The sequence below is a fragment of the Canis lupus genome, chromosome 6 (assembly GCF_048164855.1).
Source record: "Canis lupus baileyi chromosome 6, mCanLup2.hap1, whole genome shotgun sequence".
Lineage (NCBI taxonomy): Eukaryota > Metazoa > Chordata > Mammalia > Carnivora > Canidae > Canis > Canis lupus.
This window is the reverse complement of record NC_132843.1, coordinates 27,382,220-27,405,955: the sequence shown is the minus strand read 5'-3', so window position 1 is coordinate 27,405,955 and position 23,736 is coordinate 27,382,220. Positions and strand designations below refer to the sequence as shown.

Genomic DNA, 23,736 nt, shown 5'->3' with positions numbered 1-23,736 from the left:
CATGACAATAATAGGAAAACAAGCTTGCCAAGTAAGCTCAAGATACAAATGAGGGGATCCCTGTGTGGCTTAGGGGTTTGGTCCCTGCCTTTGGCCAGGGGTGTGATCCTGGAGATCTGGGATAGAGTCCCACATCAGGCTCCCTGCATGGAGCCTGCTTCTCCCTCTGCCTGTGTCTCTGCCTCTCTCTCTCTCTCTCTCTCTCTCTCTCTCTCTGTGTCTCTCATAAATAGATAAAATCTTAAAAAAAAAAAAAAAAAAGATACGGAAAATGAATACAACCATTTCATATACAAATCTGAGTATAAAAAGGTTATGAGAATAATGGGATTTTTAATCAAATTAATAAGCAGTACAAGAAATACAAATAGCTATTTCCAGCATGGCATTTTCATTTCTATCACTTTGAGAGGCAACACTAACTGTATGGTCCAAAATTAGACAATGAGAATGGAATCACAACAACTCTGGGAAGAATGCAAAAACCGTCACTTGAAAAGTTAGGTAAAACAGCAAGAAAAAAAAAAATCAACTGAATGGATGAAGTTCAAGGAATGTGCAAGTCCTGCCTTGTAACTAAAGCTTAGGATTCCTAACCCTTTTGACCTTTACCCCAATGATGCCTTCCTTAAAATGTCTATTCCCGGGCGGGGGGTTGGGGTGACTGGGTGAGCGGACGCTGAGGGGGGCGCAGTGGACGGGATGAGCACTGGGTGTTACGCTATATGTTGGCATATCGAGCTCCAATAAAAAAATATATATATGGGATCCCTCGGTGGCTCAGCGGTTTGGCGCCTGCCTTTGGCCCAGGGCGCGATCCTGGCTGGGGTCCCGGGTTCGAGTCCCGCGTCGGGCTCCCTGCATGGAGCCTGCTTCTCCCTCTGCCTGTGTCTCTGCCCCTGTCTCTCTCTCTCTCTCTCTCTCTAGGTCTATCACGGATAAATAAATAAGTAAATAAATAAATCTTCAAAAAATATGTATATACACAAATAGTAATAAAAATAAAATAAACATGAAAAAAAAGTCTATTTCCAAAGCCGAAATGCAAGTGGTATTTCTTTGAAACCCAATACAAGCTTATTAAATAATTCTGAAGGAAACACAGAAATGAGGAAGCACCTGTGACTACGGCTTTCATCCAGACCCAAACTGCAAATCCTTTAAAACTCAAACTGGTCAACACCACGACAGTTCCCAGGGAAGGCTGCAGAGGCGGCTGTGTTTCCGGCGGGGTTACGTGGGGCGCCAGGCCAGGCCCCGGTGGCCCCAGGCTGCCAGGCGAGCCAGCGGCCGAGGAAGTCCCGCGCGCGCAGCCTCCCGCCGCTCGGACCGAGCGAGCGCCCCAGGGCGTCGGGCCTCTTCTCTCACCTGAGGGTCGTACAGCACCACGGAACAGGACGTGCCGAAGGCCAAAAGTCCTCCGGGCCCGGAGCTCCAGCTCAGGGCTCCCCGCACCCGGTTTGGGCAGCAAAACACGTGAGACACCTCCAGCACCGGCGCTCCCATGTCGCCGGCGGGGCCGCGGCCGAGAGCGGGGCGCGCACTTCCGGCCCCGGGGCGGAACTTCTCGCCCGGCCGCCTCTCGCGCGGGTGCCACTCGCACCGCGTTTCCGAGGCGGCCGGGGGCGGGGCGGAGGCGGCCGCGCCCCCCGCCGGGCCCGCCCCCTCGCCCGGCGCCGGTGGGCCTCGCCTCCCGAGCGCGGCTCGCGGCTCCGTGGCGGGCGCTGACCCAGCGCGGGAGCACAGCGTCCGTCCCGGGAATGAGGGCCTCGCTGGAGTAGCCGGGGCCCTTCCCCCGGGGCCCGTGTGCCACGGCTCGTGTGCTGCTCAGGAACGTCCCGCGGCCTCTCACGGCCAGGCTCCCAGGGCGGGGTGGCGGAGCCTGAGGACACAGCCGCGGAGGGCCCCCGGCTAGCTGGGGTCGGCGCTCGGGGCCCGCTCTGGCCGCGCCTTCGCCCCTCCCCGCTGCTGCGAGCCCCCTGGCACCGGCGAACAGACGGACACGCGGATCCGCCGCTCGCGGACGGGGTCCCGGGTCGCACTGCGCATGCCCCGCAGTCATGGCCGGCGGGGGCGGTGGTTCGCGGCGGCGCGCTGCGCGCGGCGGTAATTAGTAATTGTCCTCCTGCTCCCGGGAGGCGAGGCGAGGCGCGTGGGGCGCGGCTTCCCCGTGGCTGCGCGGCGGCACCCCGGCCGAGGGGCAGCCGGGCCGATGGGACCGCAGCCTCTCCGCGCCCTGTAGAGGTTCCCCAGAGAGAACCACGGACCGGTTCCGAACCCTCCGGACCGCCCGCGGGGCACCGAGCCGGCGCGCGGGGCCGGGCCGCGGGACGGCGAGGCCGCGGAGAGGTGAGTCCCGCAGCTTCGGGAGGGGACAGTGGAGGCCCGGCTTGCGCGGGCATGGTTGGGCTTCGGGGTCCGGCGAAGGAAGGACTTTAGGAGGAAGCAGTCTGTCCGGTTCACCTCCCATTCGAAGAAGGTACTGGCGTGCTTAAAAATAAAAAGCCTTTGGAAGCAGTTTCGTGTCCTCTTTCCCGTTTTCTCCACTCGCCCCTTTTTCCAGGCCCTTGCCCTTCGGCTTTCTTTTTTCTTCCGCACATGCTGATTTGCCGGGAAGAGAAGATCGCCCGGTCCGCGACCGCCCTAAGCATCCTCCCTGGAGAAAAGCGTGGAGCTTCCCGCTGAACCATCCGTCTGTGTCCGTCCCCACCCACCCCGCTCCTTGCCTCTCTCTCTCTCTCCTACGAATGATTTCTTAATCTTTCTCTTCTGCATATTATTAACTGAATTACCAAAACTTCGGGCCCTGAAAATTCTTCTTTCAGGAGACTAGCCCTGTGGTAGTCATACTTCTATTTTCCAGGGCTCCCGGGATGATAAGCAGCAGTGTGCAACAAATGACAGTTAAGGAGCACCTGCACAGGCATTCGTTCGTGTGGTTTCTCAAGTCATCCGTCACATATGTATCATTACCAGCTTTTCCAGGTGCAGGAAACAGCTGAAAGTCGTACATCTAGGTTGCCCCGTCCTTGCTCCCTAGCTCCGGAACCCAACCCCTAGCTTCTTCGGCTGAAGGCAGGTGAATTTGGTCACAATCACGTCCTTCGCTGGTGCTAGACATCTGCGGGGTCCTGAGATATCAGTTCATCCACTTATCTGGACTATAACTTCTGTATTTAACTGAGCTCTGTTTTTCAAGACTCACCTTGGTATTTTTATACATGTAAAATGGGCTCTTTATTTTTTTTACTCTTTTAAAGGTCTTATTTTTAAGTAATCTCTGCACTCAGTGTGGGCTCAAACCTACAACCCCAATATCAGGACCCCCAAGCTCCACTGACTGAGCCAGCCAGGCACCCCAAGGCTCAACCTGATTCTTCTCTTTGGAGTGTAGGCCTCTGGTTCCAAACACTATTGTGTGGATGAGTGATGATAGTCTGTGATAAAATTTTCACTGTTTTACAGCTACATAAGAATGATACAGTTTTTTTTTAGGAAGTTTAATTTACTTCAAAGGGTGTTATTTTGCAGTCATTCAAGAGAATGAGATCAATATAAGAACCGACCCAAAAAGTGTCATTTGTTGAGTGGGGGGAAAAAGGATCCCGGTTGTGTGAAGGAAAAAGGACACATCTACTTGAGTATGCATAGAAAACATCCTAAGGGATATACAAGAGAGTGACAAAACTAGGTACCTTTGAGGAGTGGGATGCGGGGAAGAGGCCTCAAATTAATTTGTACATAGTTAAAAAAAAGTTTCAAAGGTGAATTATTTTGATATTACCATTTCTACTTTTTTATATATTAAAAGATTATCCTATGAACAATGATGATGGGGGGCTAGTTGCGTTTTGTGTTGAATCCTTGTTCTTACCTGATGATCCCTTTTGAGGGTCCACAGAGCAGTAATAAGTTGCCAAGTATGGCTGTGACCACATGAATATCCAATTTCTGAATTACTGTTAATTTGCAGTGCTAATTATGGTCTCAGCACTCAACTATCCTATAGTTGTTGCACGTGTTTTAGCAATGCAAGGGTAGAGGAGCCTAGGACTCTTCATATTTCCTTTATATATGTAATTCTTTATATTTTCACATGTAGTACTACACAGTCACACTAAATGATGCTCTGTAAACCTTGATTAGTATTGATTTTCAGCATAAGATTTCTTAATTTGTTTTAAAAGTGAAGGCAAGAATATTTTTTTTTGTCTTCTCTAGGAAGGTGCAATGGCGAGGAATTTATCTGTAATCTTGATTCTGACCTTCACCCTGTCAGTCACAAATCCCCTTCATGAACTAGAACCAGCAACTGCTTTCCCTCAGACCACTGAGAAAATTATTACAAATTGGGAATCTGGCATTAACGTTGACTTGGCAGTTACCACACGACGACATCATCTACAGCAGCTTTTCCACCGCTATGGAGAAAATAATTCCTTGTCAGTCGAAGGATTCAGAAAATTGCTTCAGAATATAGGCATAGATAAGGTTAAAAAAATCCATATACACCATGACCATGACCATCACTCCGACCATGATCACCACTCTCACCGTAATCATGCTGCTTCCAATAAAAATAATCGGAAAGCTCTTTGTCCAGACCATGAATCTGATAGTTTGGGTAAGGATCCCAGAAACAGCCAGGGGAAAGGATCTCACCGATCAGAGCATGCCAATGGTAAAAGGAATGTTTTAATCAAGGATGGTGTTACTGCTAGTGAAGTGACCTCAACTGTGTATAATGCTGTCTCTGAAGGAACTCACTTTCTAGAGACAATAGACACTCCAAAACCTGGAAAACTTTTCCCCAAAGATGTGAGCAGTTCCACACCACCCAGTATCACAGAAAAAAGCCGAGTGAGCCGGCTGACCAGTAAGAAAACAAATGAATCTGTGAGTGAGCCCAGAAAAGGCTTTATGTATTCCAGAAACACAAATGAGAATACTCAGGAGGTAAGATGAATGCTTTTCGTTATGCCTGCTTGTTTGTCCATCACCTTTTACCTTTAGTTGCACGGAGTATATAGTAAAAATGATGACGTTATTGAAAAGAGACGTTATTTCTTCTTATCCAGACACTTGGCCCAAAGGCCCTTGTCCCTGCTATGTTGTAAACCTTTCTGATACAAAATTTGGGGGATCATTTTTTGGTAAGAATGTTGCTGGCAGCTGAAACTATTTTCTAGTATGATATTTAAAATGCATGTGGAAAGCAGTAATCAAGGTTAGTTTTGGATAAAGTCTTTTTTTTTTTTTTTTTGGATAAAGTCTTTAAAAGGTGAATATTGTTAATGAAAAGTAGAAAACGAGATAAAAAAAGCAGGAGTTAGAATCCCATGTTTTAGGGAAAGGTGTGGTTGAAGGCACAAAAGAAGGCATGAAGAACAATAGTGTTACCTTTTTGGAAGAGAAATCTCAATGACTTATGGAGTGCTGAAACTGGAGCAGCTACCAAGTATCATGTGCTAGACAATCTAAAAGTCTGGGCAGCGGGATCCCTGGGTGGCGCAGCGGTTTGGCGCCTGCCTTTGGCCCAGGGCGCGATCCTGGAGACCCGGGATCGAATCCCACATCGGGCTCCCAGTGCATGGAGCCTGCTTCTCCCTCTGCCTGTGTCTCTGCCTCTCTCTCTGTGACTGTCATAAATAAAAAAAAAAAACCTTAAAAAATAAAAAAATAAAAAAAATAAAAGTCTGGGCAGGGAGGTTCTGAATTCATATGTTGTTCCTAGACTAGACATCCAGACTGTACACAGTTTTCCTTGGCTGAGAGATGTCAAGAACAAGGAATTAGTTGGTATGTATTAATAGGCAGAACTTAAAGAGTTCTTCATTCAAGTCATTTTAGGACTGTACCAATTCCTAAATAATCCTAACGGTCATTCCCATTGTGACACCAGTAATAAAGTTTTTCCTGAGTAGTTTTGGCCAAGAACTATGAGAATTTAAAATAACTTTACAGAAGATGAGAAACAGGTGCTACTGCCAATTTTTTTTTCTTTTTTTTTTGGGGGGGGGGGGTAAAAAGGGAAGCTTAGATTACCTAGAGGGGATTCTCTTCAAACTAAGCTTGTCATCTAATTAAGCTGTTGAAATAGCTGCCTGCTGGTACAAGTTTGTTTTATTAACCAGTCTTGCCCTCCACAAGAGTAATTTACCTAATTTAATATTCTCTCGTAGGTATTTTGCCAGGTTTATAGAGTTTGCCAAGTGTACAGACCTGATCTAAGTATTGCAAGTATAGTCATTGCTGGAAGAGTGACGTGTCTTGGGCTTGTTTAGGCCACATAGGGTAGCGTTGGTACTAAAACAACGTATTTCTCAATCTCTAATGAACTCCATTTCAAAATTAAAGCTCATTTCCTTAATAGGTTTATACAATGAGTTAACAGGCTTGTGAATGTCCATTTATCCTCAAGGTTATTCCACTCGGGGCTTTCTGTCTAGATTAGTAGCAATTTAACTGCTTCCCCCAAGAAGAAACAGGCAGAAGAGGTGGGATATCACCATTGTGACATAGTATCTCAAGGGAACTTGAGGCAAGTTCCGAAGTACTCAAGACAAAAGTTGGTTTTAATGCATTAGCTTGAAAAAATAAAGTAGCTTCAGTATGGAAAGGGTATTGGTTGTATCATCAGACAACTTTTTTGGATTGGTATGCTTCTTGGTAATTTTCACTGCTTTGTTTCTTGCAGTGTTTCAATGCGTCAAAGTTGCTTACATCTCATGGCATGGGCATCCAGACTATGCTGAATGCAACGGAGTTCAACTATCTCTGCCCAGCCATCATCAATCAAATTGACGCTAGATCATGTCTGATACATACAACAAGTGAAAAGAAAGCTGAAATTCCTCCAAAGACCTATTCTTTACAAATAGGTAGAGTTGCCTTTTTTTTATATAAAAATAATTTCAAGTAGGTAAGTTTATGCTGCACTTTTCCTTACATTTACATCAAGCTATTCATTTTTTAGTATAATTCCAAGTATCTTCATTGTTCTCTGCCTTGAATGTGAAGAAAGCAGGCCGGTTAGCCTTGCCTTCAGAAAAAAAACAAAAGAGATTATAACTGAGGCCATCCCACAGGAGATCAGGGCCTCTAAAATTTGGGCATCTTATATGTTGTCACACTGTTTCAGAAGGTCAAAGTTAATACCCACTGTTTAGGAGCCTAATTCTGGCATGTTCTTATTAATAAATGAAACTAGGATAAGTTCTGCTATAGTGTAGACCCGTGTTACTCAAAAACTATGGTAAATAAATAATTGCTTTGTTTACTGAGGAAATTATTGAATTCTCGGTTTCTTTCATTCTTCTTTTATTTTCCTTTTTTTAAAAAAAAAAAACTCTTCTCAAAAAAAAAAAAACAAAAACAAAAAACTCTTCTCTCTTCCATAATTTAACTATATGGGAGTCCACTTCCCAAATCATCTAGAGTTCATCATTGGTAACCATTTTCTCTTCTCACTCCCATCTGAAGAACTTTCCACCAGACTTCTGCTCTTTACCAGGAGGGTTCAGTCAGATTGTTCATTTGTTGCCAGCACCAGATTTCTTGGTTATTGCTCTATTGCCACAGCCCCATTCACTGAGTTGCCACTTGCTTTGACAAGTTGCTTTATGCCACTCTTTTAAAGCTTATCAATTGTATAATTTTTCTGTTGCTGTGTTTTATTTGACAGCCTGGGTTGGTGGCTTCATAGCCATTTCCATCATCAGTTTCCTGTCTTTGCTTGGCGTTATCTTAGTGCCTCTCATGAATCGGGTGTTTTTCAAATTTCTCCTAAGTTTCCTTGTGGCACTGGCCGTTGGGACATTGAGTGGTGATGCTTTTTTACACCTCCTTCCACATGTAAGTACAGTCATTTGTCCTACTAGTATATTTTGTTCAGTGAAAAACATTAATATGTTTTTGGTTTGTATTAGAATTCTTCGTATTGATATAAAAGGTTCAAAGTTTGATTTAGAAGAATTGAGTTTAGAATATATTTGGTAAAAAAAAAAAAAAAGAATATATTTGGTGACTAAAAGCTGTATTTTTGTGCTAGGCCTTAACATATGTTTGTGGTTTGTTTGTTTTTTGCTTTTTTCTTTAAGAGAATTTACTAAATACAGATTAACTTTCTGGACCCAATTAATAAAAAGACAGATTCTGCTCAGATAGTATTACTGTGACAGATTGCAACAACATGAATTATCTGCTTATATTAGTGTAATTGCCGCAGAAATAAAAACTGATTCTCTACTCAAGAAATGAGTTTTCCTGTAGAGTTGGATTTATGTGTGTAACTAGAGATTCACACTCACTGACACGAGTAAATTCTAAAATAACTTGAGTAAAGTTTATTTAAGAGCCCCATTAAAAACCTCAGATCAAGTATTTGGATCTCCTCTTTTAAGTTTCCCTTAAAGGTTTACAGGTAAGCGGGGAAAAGAAATCATTCTTAGAGCTCTACATATCTCATCATGTTCCATTCTGTAGTGAAAAAATGTTTTGCCATGATAAGCTCCTTGGGCCCCACTGGTATTCAGGAATACCTGCTGCATCAACCAGCCTGTGTAGAGTGTATCCTGTAGCCACCCCCATCTCAATCCTGTTGGTGTGCTCCACGTCCCCTTCCCTGACATGCCATGGTGTTAGTTCCCCCGTGGACAGCTGGGGTGGTGTACCCGACCTCAGATACCTGCCAGGGCCCAGGGCACAGATTCAGCATCTTGTAAGCACAGTGACAGGACTAATATGGGCTTTTTCAGTTTGGAGTATAAACAGTAAACACTGCCCATTAAGTCTAGCAGTTCCCTGTTACTTGTGGCCATGTTGACTTTTCAAACATTGAAAATACCTGCTACCTGTGTGAGAGTCATTAGGGAACATATCTGGCTTCACACTAAACAAATGCATGCCATTAAGTGCCTTAGCACTTGATACGTTAAGCTAGCAGCACATGAGTCATTTTAATGTATTAAACTTGCCCTCAGCACTGAAGTATCCCATTAATTGCCTAATTCCGAATGGTTTCATATTTGACTTATTGCTTACCCAATTTTTCTGACATGTATGAAACTAATGAATTTATGAAACACATACTGTTTTTCCTGTAGTCTCACGCAAGTCACCACCATAGTCACAGCCATGAAGAATCTGCAATGGAAATGAAGAGAGGGCCACTTTTCAGTCATCTGTCTTCTCAAAACATAGAAGAAAGTACCTATTTTGATTCCACATGGAAGGGTCTCACAGCTCTGGGTGGCTTATATTTCATGTTTCTTGTTGAACATGTACTCACGTTGATCAAGCAATTTAAAGATAAAAAGAAAAAGGTAAGAAAAAAGTACTGTGTACCTCTATGCATCAGACATTTACGTGAGTGGTATTCTTTTTTTTTTTTTTTTTTTTAAAGATTTTATTTTATTTAATCATGAGAGATACAGAGCAGGAGAGAGAGAGGCAGAGACACAGGCAGAGGGAGAAGCAGGCTCCATGCAGGGAGCCCAATGTGGGACTCGATCCCGGATCTCCAGGATCACGCCCTGGGCTGCAGGCAGCCCTAAACTGCTGCGCCACCCGGGCTGCCCCGTGAGTGGTATTCTAACTAGACTGTTAGCTGAGTTTGTCCAGTGGTATGATCTTCATTCAAGAGGGTTTCAGTACCCTGAGATAATTTTGTTCCCAGAGGCATTCATGGAGAGCTATTCTCTATCTCAATAATCCTGGAGTTCTCTATTTTCAGTATTCCCTTCAGACTCTTGAGAGGCTAAGAATGGCAAAGGATAAACATCTGTGTAAGAGCAAAAAAGGCACAAGCAGAGTCCTCAAAGTCTGAAGCATCATGATTATGGCCTTGATGGTGGTGATGGTTTCTTGGGTATATATACCCAAATTCATTGATATATGTGTGTGTGTGTGTATATATATATGTATATATATATACACATTAAGTATGTACACCTTTTTTTTGTCAGTCACCCCTCAGTAAAGTGTTGTGGGTATTTTTGTTTGAGTGGAGTTTTTTTGTTGTTGTTTTTTATTTTTTCTTAAATAGGCTCCATCCCCAGGGTGGAGCCTAACATTGAGGCTTGAACTCACAACACTGAGATCAAGACCTGAGCTGAGATCAAGAGTTGGACACTTGGGGATCCCTGGGTGGCGCAGCGGTTTGGCGCCTGCCTTTGGCCCAGGGCGTGATCCTGGAGACCTGGGATCGAATCCCACATGAGGCTCCCGTTCCATGGAGCCTGCTTCTCCCTCTGCCTGTGTCTCTGCCTCTCTCTCTCTCTCTCTCTCTCTCTCTCTCTCTCTGTGACTATCATAAATAAATAAAAATTAAAAAAAAAAAAAAAAAAAAAGAGTTGGACACTTAACTGACTGAGCCACCCAAGTGTCCCTATGTGTTTTGTTTTTTAAAGAAGTATTGTGGATACCTTGTTGGTATTGGTAGTTATGAATAACTGTTGTGCTTAACTTTAATGTTTCACCCAGTAGCTGAATATTCTGTTGTCTTTCAGAAGGCTTGTGACTTTCAAAGTCTTGTCCTTAGCAAATTGCTGCCAGAAAATAGTATGAAGCCAAACCGTGGGCTTTTTATTTCTGGTAAAAACACCCCATGAAAAAAAAAATTAAAATTAAAAAATTTTAAAAAATTTTAAAAACACCCCATGAGTCACCTATGAATATCTGCCCCCTTTTGAACTGATGTGACCAGGCAAGCCAATCAAAAGACTGTCCTAATGGGAATTCTTAAAAAGGATATGTACACATCTTAAACGTTTTAATTTAAAACATTTGTACATTCATATTCTGGTCATTTGATGGTGACCAAGATTTTCTCTGACTCAGAGTTCTATATGATCATTTCTTTTCTGTAGCCATGCTCCTTCATCTACAATCTCCAATTTTGGTTTCTCTCAAATTGAACAAGAGGTTACACACTTGGAAAGCTATTTGAGAGTAGAATCTAGGCTTTATAAATTTTATGCAACAACTTGTCTTTGAATCTTTCAAAAGCATTCAGCTTAAGTTTTCATAGAAACAACTATTCTCACCATCATTTCACTGTTCATATGTAATTAAATTGTGCAATTAACAGTAAACAAGCCTAACTGGCCTGAAGGGGTTTGAAAACAAACGTAGTTGGTTCTTCCGGAGCACGGAGCTCACTGTGAGAAACAAGTGCATGTGCGAACAGGAGAGTTGCCTCCTTTTCCATCCTATGAATATTTGCCCTTAAGGATTTGACATTCACTAAAACCTCAAGTTACAAATTTTGAACTTTCTCTTTTCTGAACCTAAAGTTAGAGGAAAGAAGTGAAATAAGAATAACTTATTCTTTTTTTCTTTTTAAGATCTTTTAAATTTATTTTTGTGAGAGAGAAAGAGCATGAGCAGGGGAAGGAGCAGAGGGAGAAGCAGATTCCTTGCTGAGCAGGGAGCCCAACAGGGGACTGATCCCAGGACCATGAGCTCATGACCTGAGCCAAAGGCAGATGCTTAACTGACTGAGCCACCCAGGCGCCCTAGTTTATTCATTCTTAATCTAAGGAGTCATCTTCCATGTTCCCGTCATCCCAGTTGCTTCACTTGGACTGATTTGAGGGTATATCCTACTTGTTTACATTCTCTGGAATTCTTTCCTTAAAAAAACAAATGATCCTTTTTAGTTTTCTTTTGGTGGAGGTTTGGAGATTTGTTTGTTTTACTCTATCTCTAGTTCACATGCCGTCATTTCTTTAACATGGTCGTTTCAATTTATTTTTCAGATTTTACCTTAAGCTTTTCTTAAGCTTTTAAGAAGCAGACTCTATTATTTAATACAGAACGATTTTTTTCAAACTCTAGGTTATAACTTAGTTGTGAAATCATTCTTCTGTCATGACCAGTGTTTTTAAAGGCAGCAGTAATAATACAGTATGTTTTACTATATATGCATACTTTGACTTATAGTCAAAGAGGTTTGATGATCTCTTTTCTAAAATAATTTCGACTGAAAAAAAATAAAATAAAATAAAATAAAATAAAATAATTTCGACTGGAATATAAGCTCCTAAGAGCCAGGACCTCTACTATATCTCCAATGCCTAGAGTAGCATCTGGCACATGATAGATAGTTAACAAATATTTGTTGAATATATAAGAAACATTAAATGGCAAGTAAGCATAGGTTCTATACAGACTTCCCACAGGAGTTTTGCAAATGTTACTTGTTCTCTTCCTTTTTAGAATATATTGACTTTATCTTTTGTTAGAGGTGTCCAGATCTTAGCATTACTCATTCAACAATTTTAAATTACATTTGTTCTCTCAAAAAGAACAAAAACTCTTCCTTATATGATGAGTGTTGAGAACTTCTTCAGCCTTGTAACAGTACCTAGGATTTCCCTTAAGATATCTATTCTGTACCCCTAAGAGATTCCATGTATCATACCATTTATGTCAATCTGAAATCTCTATATTCAAATTAGGGTTACATCTCATACTTGATATAGATAGTTGGACTTTTATAATAAATTCAGCCTCAAAAGCTTTTTTTCTACCAGTGAAGGTTATTGCTCACACTCGGAAGCTCAAGTCATCTATGATATCTCCCTTGTCCTCATATCCAAGCTAGTTTTAGTGAATACGTCCAGAGCCTTTCCATTTCTCTCCGTTCTTGCTATCATTCTAGTCTAAGCCATGCTTATCTCCTACCTGGGTGATAGCAGCCCCTTCCAGCTGTCCTGTCTACAGTGTTTTATTGTTTTCTTCTCCCAGTTCAGAGAAGAGCAAAATGATTTCTTTAAATGGAAATCTGATGGAAGTTGTACCCGATCATTGAAAATCCTTCCTTCAGCAACTTCCTGATATTTATAGCACAAAGTCCACACTTTTAACTTAGTTTGCTTTGTCTCAGTCTTCTTCTGCCACCTGGCCTCTAGCCCCCTGTCTCTGACCTACTAAGCCCCAACCACCTTGCACTCCTTTCATTTCTGGGGTGTGACTGGCCCCTTCATATTAAGAGCCTTCCAATGTGCTATTCTCCCTACCTGGGACCCACCTCTCTACCACCCACCCTACCCTCCCCCACAAACTCCTGCTTATCTCTAGGTCTTGGTGTAAGGATCACTTTCTCAAGGAATCCTGTCCTGGGACTTAGTTAGGTCTTGTTATACACACTCTTATAGCACTATGTGTTTTTACTTTGTAAAACATACTAAAAATAACAATCAAAGAATTATTTAATCATTATATCTGTAAAGCCTCCCTCCCTGTGGATGATAATCTTCATGAAAATGGACACTATGTGTATCCTGTTCTACATTATATTGCCAGTACTCAGCAGAGGGAACAATATAGATCCCCAATACTTATAAAATGAAAGAATTGGTTAAGCTATAAGTGCTAGGGAGAGTCCTTGCCCAACAAGAAAGAAAGTGTTAACTGAAGTGATATAAAATATCCTAAATTTATTGTCATAAGTATTGAAGTACTTTCTCTGTTTAAGGAACTAAGCTAGGAGTAGGTATAGAGATGTGTCCGTGTGCTTGCCTTTAAGATCTCTTATAATCTAAGAATGTACAGATATTTTATATGCTATCAGAGCTAGAATGAAATCTTGGGTCTGGTGGTGATTTTTTAAGTAATTGAAAAGTACTGCAAATAAGAAATATATTACTTGTGTGACCGTTTTCATCATTTTGAGTATTATTTTTTGTGTAAATAAATCATGCACAGGCACCATTGTTCAAACGGTGACCTTTATGCTTGGGCTCAGAGATAAGGACTGTATCTCAAGCATGGTATTCAGGTGGTTAAAAAACCTAGTGATAAATTTGAGGCTAACTACTAGAGATTTGTTTAAAAAAAGAAAGCTTGTTAATGGTGTTTTATTATAGGAAAAGTATTTTAGTTTTAATAGCAAACACCTAATCAGTGTCAGGGTATAGTTTTAGGTTATAAAAAGTATGCGAAGTATATGGGTTTCAGTGTCCAAAAGAGGGATGGAAAGAACCAAGCAATTGGTTAGCAGGTCACTAAATGCTGCAGAAAATATCTCTAGTTGGTTCTAAATTGATAACCTGCGGCAGAGTTCAATTTTAATATGCATATGAATCATCCAGGCATCTAATTAAAATCCCTGTGCTAATTCATTAGGTCTGAGGTGTGGCCCAAGATTGTTCATTTCTAACAGGCTCCCAGAGCACACTTAAGGTAGATGACGTAGGGGACATTGAAAAAGATGAATATGTAATATTGCAACATTTCTTAATGCTAAAGCCTTGATGCTTCATCTTCCTGAGCAGTTTTTATGCCTAAAACATAGGACGAGGTGCTGTGTAAATTAACTACAGGCCCTGCCTGCCCTTGGATGATTTTCATCCCAATAAAGGTTTGTTACCTGTTGTCTTTCTCTGGATCTTTTGCTTAGCTCTTTGTTTACAGTTGTACACATAAACATATCAATGATTTTAAAGTGTTGCTTTCCCTTGTCATTTTAGAATCAGAAAAAACCTGAAACTGATGATGATGTGGAGATTAAGAAGCAGCTGTCCAAGTATGAATCTCAACTTTCAACAAATGAGGAGAAAGTAGATGCAGAGGATCGTAAGTCTTAATAAATCTGAGGGCTAGAGGAAGTTTAATGCTCTGTGGTTTGCAGGCAGCTTGGACTATCAGGAGGAGAGAGGACCTGTTCCTTTTTAAATTTTTTTTTTATTTTTCAACTTTTGAAATATGTCATACCTTTTCTTTTTCATTGCCAGTAAGTTGTTTATATTATATTTACATTTATTCTATGATTTTTTTATTTTGAATTCAGACATACAGAAAAGTTTCAAGAATAATACAAAGAACTTTGTATTATTCTTGTATTATACTGGGGGATGTATCTTTCATACATCCCCCAGTTATTTTACCTACCCTTATTCTATTTCTTTCTCTCTTTCTCTGAGTATATATACATACACTTTTTTGCTAAACCATTTGAAAGTAAGTTACAAATGAGATGTCTCTTTATCCTCAAATGCTCAGTATATGTTTCCTAAGAAAAAGCACATTGTCTTTTTTTTTTTTTTTTAAGATTTTATTTATTTATTCATGAGAGACAGAGAGGCAGAGACATAAGCAGAGGGAGAAGCAGGTACCCTGCTTCTACCCTATGGGGAGCCCGATGCATGACTCAATCCCAGGACCCTGGGATCACGACCTGAGCCAAAGGCAGATGCTCAACCACTGAGCCACCCGGTGCCCTGAGGGCATTATTTTATATAACCACGGTTCAGTTACTGAAATCAGGAAATTAATTTTGATACCATGTTGTTGTCTAGTCTCTAGACCACATTGGTTTTTTCCAGTTGTCTTATGATTCCTTTATATTTTCCCTCCACTGAAAAAAAAAAAAAGGTCCAGAGTATAGTCCAGAATCAAATGTTGCATCAAGTTGCCCCTCATTTGGGGTGTTTCTAATCTTTTTATGACTAGATTGATCATTTGGGGCAGAAATAACCACAATGTGATACTGTATCTTTTTCAGTGATATATTGTGCCACTTGACACGATGATTCATTGTCATTGTAAAGTTATTATTTTTCCTATAACTTGACTGTTAGCTTGGCATTTCTTACGGGACAGATTGAGTTAAGATTAAAATTTTATTTTTATTTTTTATTTTTTATTTTTTTAAGATTAAAATTTTAAACTAAACTCCTCGCCATTACCTTCATGGTCCGACCCTACCCTCTACTCTCTCCCATTGTTCATTGTGTACAGTCTCACTGGCCTTCTTTTCATTCTGTGAGCACACCAGGTTTATCTCTGAGCCTTGTTCTGTTTGGAACCCTCCTATCAGATCTTCACATAAATTCCTGCTCCCATCATTTGGGGGTCAGAGACCTTCCCTGGTCACCCAAAGACAAAGGTCTCCCAGTTATTGTCCTTCACATTACCCTTTTCTGTTTTTGTCCATGCTTTCCAGTGCCTTATAGGACCTTATTTGCATATGAGTTTCTTTATGAAATGTGGCTGTCACCCCACAAGAACATAACTTGCTTGAAGTTAGAGATTTTGTCATGCTTCCTTCCATCCTCAGTTCCCAGCAGGTACTTGGCTAGAGTAAGTACTCACTAGATAGTTGCCAACTAACAAGGGAGAAAAACTGCTTCGTTGCTACTGTCTACTTGTACAGTTTCCTGTCCACATTTTGTTTTTTAACATACTTTTTTCTCTAAAAAGTGAGTAAAGTGTTCTTGCACTTCTTGTGTCTATTCTTCAACCTTTTTAATGGAGTCCAGTGAAATATATAACAGTGAGAGGGAATAGCTGCCCTGGAACTGGACCACAATGTCAGCAATATTCCCAAGAAAAGTGTGATCAGTGGACAGGGCAAAGGGAAAAAACAAAACGTTTTGTTGCAATTTACTTTTCTTTGCACAAGTAGATGATAAATGCTCTTTGGTGATCATTGTATTTCAAATGTTTGTTTTTCCTTGAAATTTGCCCTCAAAAAAGAAGTTGGAGGACAGAATTATACATGCTTTTTATTTCCAATTTTCAGTATTTTTCTTAAGTGTTTTTCTAAAATAAGTATGTGCTGCTTTTATAAGGAAAAAAGTCATATTTCCAAGTGTAAGGCAGATATTACACTGTATGGTAACTAAATGGAGTTTAAATTAAAACTTGATGGGCAGCCTGGGTGGTTTAGCGGTTTAGCACTGCCTTCAGCCCAGTGCGGGATCCTGGAGACCCAGAACCGAGTCCCACGTCGGGCTCCCTGCATGAGGCCTGCTTCTCCCTCTGCCTGTGTCTCTGCCTCTCTTTCTCTCTGTCTCTCATGAATAAATAAATAAAGTCTTTAAAAATAAAATAAAATAAAACTTGAGGGGCACCTGGGTTGCTCAGTCAGTTAAGCATCTGCCTTCAGCTCAGGTCATGATCCCAGAGTCCTGGGATCAAGTCCTGAGCAGGGAGCCTGCTTCTCCCTCTCTCTCTGCCACTCCCCCTGCTTGTGCTCGCTCGCTCTCTTTCTCTGTCAAATAAATCAAATCTTAAATAAACAAATAAATAAAAACTTGAAAAAGGAAAAATATAAGGAGGCAGAAGAAATCAAGGGGGAATCTTGAGGGTAGTTATTGCGGGTTAAAGTTGAAAATCCATTCTTAATATGTGAGACCATTACTAAAATGCATTAAAACCTGTTGGTGTTTTACATTAGCAATACTCTGTTTAGTTCTGCAAGTGAGAAACTTGCCACGCTCTAAGTTATTTTTTGAGTTTGTCAATGGTTATGTTTGAAATGTGTCCAAGCACATTAACAAAGCCTTCTGACTTTGACCCAATGTCCGTTATGTTTATACCTAGGACCTGAAGGCTATTTACGAGCAGACTCACAGGAGCCCTCCCACTTTGATTCTCAGCAGCCAGCAATCTTGGAAGAAGAAGAGGTCATGATAGCTCATGCTCATCCACAAGAGGTCTATAATGAATATGTACCCCGAGGGTGCAAGAATAAATGCCATTCGCATTTTCATGATACACTCGGCCAATCAGATGATCTCATTCACCACCATCATGACTACCATCATATTCTGCATCACCACCACCACCAAAACCACCACCCCCATAGTCACAGTCAGCGCTACTCTCGGGAGGAGCTGAAGGATGCCGGCATCGCCACGTTGGCCTGGATGGTGATCATGGGTGACGGTCTGCACAATTTCAGCGATGGCCTCGCAATTGGTATGTCTCTACATGTTTGCTTCCTGTTGGCTGACTCTGAAAATGTCATGTGAAACCACCATTCCACTTTCAACAAAGAATAGGGCAACTGTGATAAAGCTAATTACTTCTAAGATTATCAGAATGTTATTTCTTCTGTAGCTACTTTGACAATGAAGTACTCAATAAACGTTAGATAAGATTAAGTGCTACAAACTGCCTACCCCATTACGTAAGCAGTAACTGAAAAGTTGTTTTTAGTTTGTAGTCTTACAATCAAGCTCTAAGATGTATGGAGCATCTGGTTTTTGGGGGTTTGTTTTTTTGTTTGTTTATTTTTACATTAAAGTTCCCTTATCTGCAATATAAACAATATTAAGGTACAAGATGCTTTTGTTCATCATGTTTTATATTGAAGGAATCTTGGCATATCTGATAAATTCAGTTACCAAAAAATTATCATTCTACAATATGAATAGAGAGTTTTTGCTATTAAATTGTTCTATCATGATCAAGAGATAGTAGAATACTTAAAAATTGTAGTAACTTGGTGCTGGAAGGAGCAGTGGAAATAGTTACAAGTTAGGCAGCTGTGACCTGGCAAGGTGAACCACTTGTCCAAGAAGGCAGTGCTATTTTATAGCCAGGCAGAGAAGAGCCCAGGCCTTGGCTCCTGGAAACCTGGTGCCCTTCTTTCTCTATGTACTGTGCACAGCAGAAGCAACAAAGGAGGACATGCAAATGCTTGGTCAGACTTTGTAAGCAGCAATCAGTTAGTTTTATATAGTGTTTACTTTTAAAATGGAGAGAACTATTTGTCTTAGACTTTCCTTATTGACAGTGAAAGAATAAATGTAAACAAGTCTAATTACATAGTGAATTCTTCGGAGACCAGTGAAATATATTTGTACTCTTGACTGCTGCATTTTCTTCTAAACCTTTTAAATCTTTTTTTTTTTTTTTTAACATAAATGTTTTATGTGATAGCAATTACTTCTCAGGTCTGTGATAAGATTCTCTAATCACTCTGAAGCATAGTGGAACTTTCACTTCTAAATCATATCTGCTTGTGATCCACTGGGAAATCAAAACCTAATTGAATGTAATCTAGCGTTACTTGTAAAGAAGATGCAGAGTGCAGCTGAGAAAGTTCTGTTAATTCAAGACCAGAATATAATTCACTTCTTTTATCTCATTTTGTATGCTGGTAAGATTTAAAAAACAACAACAAAACACCCACAAAATAATGTAGCCAAACTTTCTCTGATTGATTTTTACCCAGGGGCTGCTTTTACTGAAGGTTTGTCAAGTGGTTTAAGTACTTCTGTTGCTGTGTTTTGTCACGAGTTGCCTCATGAATTAGGTAAGGGAACCACATAAACAGTATTTTCCAGGGGGATGACGTATCCTAGTGTCACTGGCTTTTGCTATTGATAGTTCCAGCAAGCTTCCTCATAATTTTTATACCTTCTACTAACCTAGCCAGCTTTCTTTTCTTACTGAGTATGTTTGTTCCCACCAGAACTCTGCTGCTATAAGTATGATTACACAGTTGCCCCTGGGGGATTACCAGAGAGATACCTGGGCCTCTTCTCATCCTCTTACCCTACCAAATGCCTTCTTATACCAGCATACTGGTGACATCAGTGATCATTATCTTCATATCTACAATATGAATAAGACTACACCAATCAAATTTCCCATTAACAGACATTGGCAAAGAGATCTCATTTAAAGGAGAGAGACATGGGCAAATTGTGTTTTTAATATTTTTCTCCTGTCACCAGGACTTAAAAACCTTCCCAGAGTTGTTCTAGATCCCAGTTCGTGTCGTTTTTCTCCTTAAAGATAGATACATATTTGCACACACCTGTGAGGCCATTTTCAATTTTGTTCCTTGGCATGTGTTCTACCATTCAGAAACCTCTCATCTACCTGATGGATGCTTATAATCCTCAACATCTTGTTTATGTTCCACATTCTAGATCCTTCATATGCCATGAAGCCTCTCTTAGCTATTCTCAATTTCTCTTTTTATCCTTTTATAACTAGAGCACTAGACTCTCTAGCTCTTAATTATAAATTGCCTTTGCCATTTGCTGATCATTTCATGTGTGTTCTCTATCCTCCTCTTCTTTATGCCCGATTATAAGCCTGTTGAAGACAGTGCAAGATCACAAATTTTAATAAGTTCATAGTATTTATCATTCATTGACAGAGTGGGAGCCTTAAAAAAAAACTTTGGCTAAAAATACCTTAATTTATAGAGCTGTTAGGGTGACTTACATTACTACTGTTATCCCTGGGTAATTTTTTTTTATATTTTTTATTTTTTTTATTTTATTTATTTTTATTTTTTTATTTTTATTTTTATTTTTATTTTTTTATCCCTGGATAATTTTTAAGTTACTTTTTTTTTCCTCAAAAAAATTAGAGAATTTCTTAAATTGGGAAGTTTCTTGGGTATCTGAAAAGTGACTTTTTTCATTATTTTGTCCACTGTTTTGTTTTCTGTTAAAGGTGACTTTGCTGTTTTACTAAAGGCTGGCATGACTGTTAAGCAGGCTGTTCTTTATAATGCTTTGTCAGCTATGCTGGCATATCTTGGAATGGCAACAGGAATCTTCATTGGTCATTATGCTGAAAATGTTTCTATGTGGATATTTGCACTTACTGCTGGCTTATTCATGTATGTTGCTCTGGTTGATATGGTAAGTTTTTAAGAAGTCTAATTACAGTGTTGACTAACAAATAGGGAAAATGATCAGTGAAACCTCTTAAAAAAAAAAAAAAAGATTTGAGACAGAGAGAGAATGCCAGGGTGGAGGGCAGAGCATAGGGAGAGAATCTCAACAGACTTCCCACTGAGTGCTGAGCATACTCAGGGCCCAATCCCAGGACCCAGAGATCACAGTCTTAGCCAAAACCAAGCTTAACTGATGGAGCCACCCAGACACCCTGTGAAACCTCATTTTTAAAAAGGCTTTAGTGGGGCAGCCCTGGTGGCTCAGTGGTTTAGCACCACCTTCAGCCCAGGGTGTGGGATCCTGGAGACCCAGGATTGAGTCCCATGTCAGGTTCCCTGCATGGAACCTGCTTCTCCCTCTGCCTGTGTCTCTGCCTCTCTCTCTGTCTCTCATGAATAAATTAAAAAAAAAAAAATCTTTAAAAAGTCTTTAGGGCAGGCCTGGCTGGCTCAGTCAGTGGAGCATGCAACTCTTGATCTCAGGGTTGTGAGTTCAAGTCCCACATTGGGCGTAGAGCTTACTTTTAAAATAAATTAATTAAAATTTTAAAAAGGCATTAGAGTAAATGCAGTAATGATAAGTGAGTCTGTATAAGTTAGCATAGAAAATACAGGTTCTTTGGAGTTTATCTTTTTGGATTGTTAATCACAAGCACATCTATCCTGCCTAATATAAGTTCAGGATACACAAAAATATGTGCCCTTTTCTGATGAGAGTAGAATCTCAGTAATCAGGCATTTGATTGTGTATAGATTTTTCAGAAACCCAGCACAAGCCTTGTATTGTTGACATACTGTGTGTATACTTCAGAATGCTCATAATTTCCTTACTGATAGACAAAGGAGTTACTTCTTTTTGTCACCAAAGTCTGCGTAACAATCCCAGTCAGTCTGATTAAAATTTTATTTTATATGTAAAGTTTCCATATCTCTGAACTTAGGTAAGCCACATGTTAGTGTTTGGTTCAGCTACAGTCAGTAACTAAAGCAGAGTAATCAATACAGATCTTCGTTTTATAGTGAAGCAAACTGGACGAATATAAGTTTTGACCAATTGAGCATACTGTGAATAATCATTGTTAATTAAACTGGTGGGAAATACTGTGTGACATTATTAGCTAGAGTCAGTGTGTATATGGTCCTGTTTTAAGGGGTTGTCTCTATATCCATCTACAAATAGAGCTAATATTACTGCCCTGTAAATTCTTCTAAAAACTAATCTGTGGTTCTGAAAACTTAAATGTTGCTCTTTTTTTTTTTTTTTTTTTCTTTAAGGTACCTGAGATGCTGCACAATGATGCTAGTGACCATGGATGTAGCCGCTGGGGATATTTCTTTTTACAGAATGCTGGGATACTTTTGGGTTTTGGAATTATGTTGCTTATTTCCATATTTGAACATAAAATTGTGTTTCGTATAAATTTCTAGTTAGGGCGTAAATGCTAGAGTAGTTTAGAAAAATATTGCTGTCTGTAGTTTGAATAGGTCATAGGGAGATGAGAGTTCATATGCTGTGATATGCAGCCTTTACGGTTAGTGGATTTCGTGATTTTTTTTATTGAATATTTCCATTTGTTACACTTACAAGGTCAGTTATGGTGGTAACACAAAGGTACGTTTTAATATTTAAGTTATTCTATTTTGGGAATATGAGCTATATGTGCAATTTACCAATTTTACCAGTTTATTGTATAAACAAGAGATTTGGCATGACATATTCTGTATATTTCAGGAAAAATGTCTTTAATGCTTTTTCTAGAACTAATTTAACACAGTAAGCCCCATGCTGGATGTCAAGCCTCTGAAGAACTGTTGGCATTTAAGAATAAGGATACACAGAAAGCCTGAGATACCAATAAAGCTCGTACTGAATTTTAGCTAAGAAATAGAAAAAGAGAAGAATCTGTAAGAATTAAGAAGCCACAGATTTCTTAATTAAACTAAGTCACAAAATTGGCTACAAAATAGGGAAAATCTAAATTAAAAAGGCAATATTAGTAAAGTATAGAGTACATTCATAAAACATTCTTGTCAAAGTAAAATAACCCACAGTGAGCACTTTTTACTAATTTAGTTGTAAATTTAACTTTGTAAAATAGAGAAGTCTAAGTATTTTTAATGAATTCAAGCAACATATAGCTTAACGAAGAAATCGGAATGTTAAAATATTTCTGTGGAGTTATACCAGATGAGTATGAGTAAGTCTATGTATGACCAGAAAACTTAGATATTGAATGTTCTGGTTATCTGATTTACCAAATGTCAGCATATTTGAACTTTGAGATAGGCAAGGACATTAAAACCATATTGAGTATAATTTGACTCCTTGGATTCAGAAAGTATTTTGGTATCTTTCAGTGCTTCAGTGTTGTCATAATGAGCAATTATCATTTTTATATGTAGTACTTTAGACATACTAGGGCTGTCTGTGGCATTCTCTAGATGTTGCTTTTCTACAAAATAAATTCCCCATGTCATCTTGATATCAAATATATGATTTCTTTTTTTTAACCTTCATAACTATTTGTAAGCATACAGCTCATATTATTTTTAAGCATATTGACTCTGTTGTGCAGTAGATCTCCAGAACCTTTTCATCTTGCAGAACCAGATCTCTATATCCATTAAACAATTTATTTCCTCCTCCCACAGCCCCTCATAACCACCATTTTATTTTCCGTCTCTGAATTTGAGATGTCTGATTTTCTTAAGTATCATCCAGATTATAGTATACTTATCAATTCACTTATATTATTGGGTGGCATTCCTCAGTTTTAAATTCTATACCACAAAGACACTTAAAAAAAAATTAACCCACAATTTGTTCCAACCTGCCCCTAATTTTTCTTATATAACAACCAGAGCCTTAAGCTTGAGAAGAAGCATAGATACCCTACATTCTAAAGAGAATCAGAAAAAAAAAAAAAAAAATGGCCAAGGCCCATATCCCACTGCGGGGCTACTGAGAGTCAACTGGACCAGCATTTCTATTCCCCAGCCAAATGAAAGGGATGGATATGGGTAACAGGAGAACTTGGATTGAGGGTACTTTAAAGGATGACATGAAGCATCTCCACTAGATGAATTACTCTGCTTCAGAATCCTACCCACAGACCTACCTCACTGCTGAGATCAGTGCAAGATGAGGAAGTTCTGGAAGAGCTGGAAATGTCCCTTGAATTTGAGGAACACAGACTTGACTTATCACAGATTCTGAAGGTGGAAGAACTGTACCAACCCACAAAACAGAATGAACTGGAAAGATAGTTACCACTCAAGCGTGAACTAGGTAGTGGAGACAT

At 40.1% G+C, this 23,736-nt stretch overlaps 2 protein-coding genes across 9 annotated transcripts in view; one reads left to right on the top strand and one right to left on the bottom strand.

Annotated features, from left to right (window-relative positions):
- The window catches only part of ELP2 (elongator acetyltransferase complex subunit 2), a 48,648-nt gene extending 47,080 nt beyond the window's left edge, over positions 1 to 1,568 (bottom strand). For 5 of the 8 annotated variants that reach the window (XR_012032474.1, XM_072829299.1, XM_072829303.1 and 2 more), the window contains exon 1: positions 1,369 to 1,568. Coding sequence is in view for 6 of the 8 variants with exons in the window: in XM_072829299.1 (XP_072685400.1) it covers positions 1,369 to 1,506 (138 nt within the window). In the remaining 2 variants the exon portion in view is untranslated. Of the gene's footprint in view, positions 1 to 1,119 lie in introns of all 8 variants that reach the window. The other 3 variants (XM_072829301.1, XM_072829302.1, XM_072829305.1) reach the window with 2 other exon arrangements.
- A 147-nt stretch (positions 1,569 to 1,715) lies between these two features.
- SLC39A6 (solute carrier family 39 member 6) lies at positions 1,716 to 22,924 on the top strand. Its single transcript, XM_072829306.1, has 10 exons — positions 1,716 to 2,349; positions 4,222 to 4,956; positions 6,698 to 6,881; positions 7,685 to 7,854; positions 9,105 to 9,323; positions 14,475 to 14,580; positions 17,332 to 17,709; positions 18,971 to 19,051; positions 20,209 to 20,399; positions 21,710 to 22,924. Exons 2-10 carry the CDS (start codon positions 4,231 to 4,233, stop codon positions 21,860 to 21,862), a joined length of 2,208 nt encoding a protein of 735 aa, XP_072685407.1. The 5' UTR covers positions 1,716 to 2,349; positions 4,222 to 4,230; the 3' UTR covers positions 21,863 to 22,924.
- Positions 22,925 to 23,736: the final 812 nt, after the last annotated feature.

Bases quoted from the DNA above. Each gene is read 5' to 3' on its own strand.
- SLC39A6 (XM_072829306.1), top strand. From the start codon at position 4,231: ATGGCGAGGAATTTATCTGTAATCTTGATTCTGACCTTCACCCTGTCA. The intron at 4,957-6,697 runs GTAAGATGAATG...TGTTTCTTGCAG, and splicing joins CAAATGAGAATACTCAGGAG to TGTTTCAATGCGTCAAAGTT. The intron at 14,581-17,331 runs GTAAGTCTTAAT...GTTTATACCTAG, and splicing joins GAAAGTAGATGCAGAGGATC to GACCTGAAGGCTATTTACGA.